This window comes from Tuber melanosporum, assembly GCF_000151645.1.
Source record: "Tuber melanosporum whole genome shotgun sequence assembly, scaffold_49, strain Mel28".
In the NCBI taxonomy this organism is placed as follows: domain Eukaryota; kingdom Fungi; phylum Ascomycota; class Pezizomycetes; order Pezizales; family Tuberaceae; genus Tuber; species Tuber melanosporum.
Window position 1 is genome coordinate 675,592 of NW_003299094.1, and position 6,641 is coordinate 682,232.

The following is a 6,641-nucleotide window of genomic DNA, read 5'->3' on the forward strand; positions in this document are numbered from 1 at the left end:
CATCCACTGCGTAAAACCCTCCTTTTAGTCATTACCTCTGCAGCAGCCACTGGTTTTACCTCTTCCGTCTACCTCAATTTCCAACACCCTTAATTCGCCTACCATCCCGACCCAACGGGTTCGTAAACACGGATACAGCAACAAACTCACTACTTCACCATCAACTGAGTATATAAAACAACTCACCTCCCCCTACCACTACCACCACCACCAGGACGAGATGTCATCATCACGACACAAAGAAACCGGAACATGGAGAAATTAATTCCGGGGTCACTCGTGATGGCAAGCCAGACGGGGGACTGCAGCCACACAACAAATCACTCGAATCAGAAAATCACGAGATGGAGAGCCAGAATAAATTTGGTTCGGAATTTTTTTAAAAATAAGATAGTACAGACCCCATCCAGGGAGAGAAGTGAGCGTGTTAGGAATCGGCATAACTTGCCCGGGGCGAAACAATGAGTGAGATGAGAGGGAACGGCCGTAAAGACTTGCCACTGAGTGAGAAGGGGGAGAGAGGGAATGACTTTGGATGGATGAAGCGGGTAAAGGGAATCAGTCTATGGAAAGGTGTGAGTGAATGGGAGAAGGAGATGGGTCATTAATGCCGTCAGATGAGAAAATAGATGTGAGCGAGAGTGTGAAACGGGGATGAATGAGTAGGGCAGAATAGAAGCTGGGGGAGATAGAAAACACCTTGCTCTTTTTCATAGTCGACAGGACGTTACTCGCTCACCCCGAGACTGAACAAAGCGCAGTTCGCCAAACCAACAAGACAACGCAAGAAAGACTCTTCAAAAACTCAAAAGCCGAATTCACAAGAGGCAAATAGATGACACCCGACAACCCCCCCCTAAACCCACGTCATTGTTTTTTTCAATTTCCATTCCCGATATTCCATTCATTATAAGAGAAACCGATCAACAAAGCAAGCAAGCAATAGGAAGAAAGGAAAAGAGGTGCCATTCATCATCTGTGAAATTCTTGTTTTGTCCCGTTTTTGTGTAAAAAAGAGAAAAGAAAAAAGGACCCTTCCGCACTCCCGTCCCCCATCTACCGGTACCCAAGCAAGCATGTAGTGGAAAAAAATCAATCAAAATCAAATCAAAATCAAATCAAAAAAAAAACGGCACGTAATATTTTTGAAAAGGAGGAAAAAACCGTGATCGTGAGATTGTATGATTTGGTGAAAGAGCGCATATAAGGAAACGATGGAAGTGTAAAAAAATGTAAAAAAAATGGGGAAATCCTGCCTGTCTGGTATAGGCTTCTTTGTAGTAGCAGTTGTAGTAGGAACGTGTTATGGAAGGGAAAAAAGGGAAGAAAAGGGTTACATAACTTTTGCTTTATCGTGTAGTAGGTAGGAAACAAAGAAAGAAGGGGGGGAAGTCGATTTCAAGGGTGGATGATAAGCACTTTGTGGGTAGAGTAGTACTCGAGCAGCAGCAATAGAAGTGTAGGGTAGAGTAGAGTAGAGATACGTGAGCGTGAACGTATACCGTTAAATATCGAGTACAATGCGTGCGTATAGATAGGTATGGGGGTATGAGCAGGGTATGGATAGATATGATGGCGGTACGAGCCAGCCTGACTGAATAATAACAGGAACGAGAGAAGGTACAGTACGTACTATGATGGAGAATAAAGAAAAAATCAAAGAGATATATAAGGATGAACATTTTCTTGCCGCAAAAAAAGAAAGAAATCCATCACAACCTTAATACCCACCCCGTTTATGTCGAACGTTAAAAGCAAAAGTAATAAAATCAGACAAGTGAGGAAATTAAAAAAAAAAAAACGCCGGTTCTCGATTTCCAATTTATCTTTCCCCCATTTGCGAATATTCCAGAGCAGAGTATAATAGAACAAAAAGATAGACAAGACTAAAGACAAAAAGGGGGTTTTCCAGCTGGCAGGTAGATGGATAGCTAGAGGTCCGAAGAAAAAGACAATTTCTCTTTCTGCAAAAGATGAAAGCGAGTTAAAAAGCAAGAAAATATACCCCTAAGTGTAAGAAACAGCAGAAATGATATTTTAGGAAATAGATGGCGGGAACGATAAAAAAAAATTACACTAACTCCCTGCTTTCAACCTAGAAAAAGATAAAAAAGAGTAAAAAGGAAATAAGGAATACTAAAATATCCTTGTTTATTCTAATGGGAGCCGAGAGAGAGGCTCTGTAAAGAAGCCATCCATGCGTCGTTTCCGCCGTTGGGATGGCTGTCGAGATTGTTGCCCACGTTCTGGCTATGGTGTCCGTTCGAGTTGGCATTTATGTAGGGTAAATTATTATATCCATTCAATTGCTGCTGCGGAAGATGGCTGAAATCCTGATGAGGTGCAACTGATGCGTGGGGGGAATGGCGGGGCGGGAAGTTGGCCGAGATTTGCTGTCCGCGGTGAGACATCGCCGAGGACCCAGGTCCGTTTGAATGAACGTATCCTGAATAAGATGGGTTATGACCCGAGTACTGGGACTGGTGCATAATCTGATTCTGCAGTTCGTTGGACTCTCCGATTGCCCCAAGGGCTCCCGACCCAGGAGGCCCGGATCCAGGAGGCCCAGATCCAGGAGGATGAAGACCAGCAGGGTGAGCAAACGAGGCCGGGTTCATAGCCGACATCCAAATGCGAGTTTTATAGACTTTGAAAAGATCGGTGACCAGCGAGTTAAAGTTGATATACGAATCAGCAAAGTAGTAAAAAGTCAATTTCTTCCAGTCCCTAATCCGAAATGTCAGTATCCGATCACAATACGATAAAAGGAAGCGTACATCTGGAATTCTGCGTCAAGAATCTCCATGGGAAGTCTATGTTCCAAGACCTTCTGTTGGCAAACTCTCTTGGCCTTCGCCTCATTCGCTTCTTTATCTCTCAAGGTCTGGATTTCGTGCACTTGAGCTAGCCTCTTGATCATCTTAGGCTTCAGCTCCGCAGTGGCGCCGTCCTGGCCTTGCATTTGCCCGTGCGCGCCAGGCATGGCTCCAGTCGCACCCCCGTTGGCAAAGCCCGTGCCATTGCCGTTAACACCATTGTGAAGTCCTCCAGCTGGCGGAGCACCCGAAGCAGGGGCTCTTCTTGAAGCAAACATCATCAGCCAAGTATATTGTTCCTTCGCATGCTCCTCCTTGAGCTCCTTCGCCTCCTGCCAGGTGATATTTTCGGCTGCCACGGTACCAAGATCAGTGCCTCGATCTGCTTCGACAATCACCAAGTCACCAGCGCGAACACGTAGCCCAGTGCCTTCCTGAACATAAAAAACGTCCCCCCGGCAGGCTTTAAATGTCACGAAATACAATAGTTGCTGGCTCCTAGGTTGCTGCGCATGGTGAGAACCAATACCCATCATCCCACGATGAGGGATACCTAAAGGGGGAGATGGGAGCCTCGTGGGGGCAGTGTATGCCTGCTGCAGGTGCTGCAGATGGAGTTGGCCTGGAGGAGTGATGGACGAAGGCACGGGTGCTTTGCTCACTGGGAAACTCTGCCGTTGACGAAGGCGTGCTTCGTCGAGGTAAAAGTTGTCTTCATGGCGATTAGCCCGAAATTGATGGGGAACAATTGGAAGGGAACGAGTATTACCTCTGTTTGCGAGGCCAGCCAATCCATTCTCCCCGTATTTGGGTGGGCTGACATTTCTCTTCGCCAGGAGTTCACTGCCCGCAATATTGTACTCCTTGTCGGGTGCGTCATTTCATAGGTAATCCCTCCGCAAAAAGAGTGCTTTCGGCTTTGACCTCCCTGATTCTATCCCTGCAAAATGGCCCGCAGTTTGCCAATGTTGCCTCCTAAGTTTCTCCAACCGCTGGTTCTCGGCCGGCGAATACATCAAGCTCATTGATCTCTGGGGCGCTTCGCTAAACCTGCGTCCGTCTGCCTGCTGAGCCTGGAAGTGGTGGTAATCTAGCTCGTCGTCATCCGCAAGCGCTGATTCGTACTCTTCGCCAGAGAAATTCCGTTCGCCGTCTCGGCCACCGTTCAAGCCGATAGGCGCAAGACCAACAAGTCCGGCAGCAAGAGGAACACTAGCAGTTGAAGCAGAGCGGTTTCTCAATCTCATGGACTCATACCTCGATCTTATGAAATTAGCCTGTTGAATTGTACCCGCACCACCGGTTTGCTGCAAGTACCCGGCATGCAACCCGGACGGCTCCCTGGCACGGTTAAGCTCAGCGTTATTAGCATCATCATCCTCGGCTTCAAAAACACTTCTGAGAGGGCTGGATTGTCCGGCATATTGTTCCTCAGAGAGCAAGCTAGGCCGAGAAGGTCTGTGTTGGAGTCCTGACGGTGGATGTGGCCTTGGTCCATTTCCAATAGCGGGGGGAGACAACCTGGGACGTTCATCCAGATCACGGGGCAACTGGCCAACGGAAAATGACATGGACCTATAGTTCCGGAGTTGTGGCTGGAGCGGAATTGGGATAGGGAAATCTCCAGTGTTAGGTGTCATGCTAGTGGGGCTCGGGAGAGCTTCACTTCCAACAAATAGAGGGCTTTGGGTGGAACCTGGAACAACGGCAGAATGCTGGACATTTAGGGGTTTAGGAGGGCTTTTCCTTGACGGTTCCGAATTCCAAATGGATCCCCAAATCGGAGCTAATGATTGGCCGGCTGCTGTTGGTCCAACACTTCCGGGAGAAATCCCAGCGGCCCAGGCGGTAGTATCACCTTGGGGGGCGGATGGATGGGAAGAGGTAGGTGAGAGAGGGCCACCCCCAACCATAGAGTAGTTCCTAGGGCGATTCTGGAATTCGGCCGCGTAAGAAGGACGTCGAGAAGAGAGGGCAGAAAGCGCGCTATTCTTGTGCTGTGAGAAGTAAGAAAGTTCCTTCTGTTCAAGCTCATCGTCAGAAGACACCAAGGCATCAGAATCAGGAGAAGCATGTCGAGGTTTATTAGAGTCATCAATGAGCGATGGAGGAGAGGTTTTGCCCAGTGGATTAAAAGGGCCCGCTGTCGCTGTCGCCTGGTTAACACCACTCGTGCCAGCAGGTGGGGTCTGATCAAGGGAATTCCGAGGAGAATCAATGGAAGAGATGTCGCTCAAACGAGGAGTACTGGCTGAAGGAATGTCAGACATGATGTCGCGATTGTGCGGGCCTTCAAAGCCGCTCGCTCGGTAAGATGATAACTGCGTCGTGTAGTGGCTTGTCGAGGAATCCTTCGCTACAGGAGGATGTGAAAGAACGATATCTTCGTTCGTTTCTTCTAACGGGCGAATGAACGGTGGGTTGCTGTAACCAATCTGGTCCTCTAAACTGTAGAGCGGACGATTCTATGAATTGCGAAACAAAACACGCGTGAGCTAAGAATCCGCGGAAGCTCGGGGGTATCTAAGACAAGCGCTCTCACTCACTTTCTGCATGCGGTCCTGTGGATAATGAAACGCGAAATTTTTCCAGCGACCGCCACACAGTACGGAAAAGGTACAGTGGAAAATGAAATAAAAAAAAACGACGCTACAAGTATGAACAAAAAGGTGCCAACCGCACGCAACTGAAGAAGAGGTAGGTGGTGGTGGAGGTGGTGTGGTGGGCGAATTGAAAAACACAAAAGGCAGAGAGGAAGAAAGAGAGAAAGAGCTTGTTGCTGAATTGGGAGTCGTTACAACTTGCTCGAGTGAGATAAGGTTTCTGGGGGGAGGAGGCGAGTCAGCTGAGTGCACCACAGACGAAAGGCGCGCTGTTGCGTCAAAAAAAATCGGTAGTACCGGGCAAGAAAGGAACGACGAGAAAGTATCACCGATGCTGTGACGGAGTCTCTTTCGGGCTAACAGATCGTCACAAAAAAATCAGTATGAAGCTTCAGTAAAGTTGCGATAGAATTTTTTTTTTTTTTTTTTTTTTCTCTAGGATAGTCTCGTTTGGGAAGCTCTGGAGACCCTGGGGTGAGGCTCACCTAGTCGGGAGCAAGCCGTGAAATTGGCGGCAGCCTACTGACAGCCTTGCCGAAGGCCGAAACAGAAAGCGGAGAGGAGGAGGAAGGAAGGCAAAGAAGAAATAAATAGGGAAATCCAAATTAAGGCAAGCTGGGAAACAAAAAAGTATTCGGTTTACTAGTTATGACGATGACGGGGAGAGGAATTCGTTAGGATTGTGAGGTGATAGAAGGATCCGTAGGAAATGCCGAAAGACAACGAATGCTCTATAATTATTGGAGGAGGAGAGAAAGAGGGAGGTAGGAACAGGGGAGAGAGAGAGCCTTTTCGACGTTTTGTCCGCTAGTTGGCAAAGTCCATGGTGCAAGCGCCGGCAAGAGTAGGGGTGGATGCGAAAACGAGGAACGAGCGGGAGACGTGATGTGATTAAAGGCAATGATTGACGATAAATGATTGTTGACCACAGGAAGGGGGGGAGGGGGGTGTGGAGGGGTGTTGATTGATTGATTGATTGATGATTGAATAGTTAAGCCTTGTAAATTGTTACAGCAGTTGACGGTTACGGACTGTTGCAGAGCCCCTTCTTGTTCTCTCTCCGACTGACTTGTTTCTTGAAGGAAATGGATGTCAATGGTGATATTATAGAGAAAGATGCCTTTCACGGCGATGAATGAAGCTCTAGTGAGAGCAATGGGCGACTGACGACAAGCGTGAGTGATGATGGTTTCAGACTTTTTGTACGCTTATACTTCACGTT

At 47.9% G+C, this 6,641-nt stretch overlaps 1 protein-coding gene; it reads right to left on the reverse strand.

Moving 5' to 3' along the window:
- Positions 1–2,156: 2,156 nt before the first annotated feature.
- Positions 2,157–6,615, reverse strand: GSTUM_00008674001 (uncharacterized protein; the record flags this gene model as incomplete). XM_002840197.2 is given in 7 exon segments in its annotated part: positions 2,157–2,727; positions 2,778–3,045; positions 3,064–3,528; positions 3,586–3,659; positions 3,741–5,639; positions 5,717–5,775; positions 5,905–6,615. 5 exon segments carry the CDS (start codon positions 5,084–5,086, stop codon positions 2,157–2,159), a joined length of 2,724 nt encoding a protein of 907 aa, XP_002840243.1. The 5' UTR covers positions 5,087–5,639; positions 5,717–5,775; positions 5,905–6,615.
- Positions 6,616–6,641: the final 26 nt, after the last annotated feature.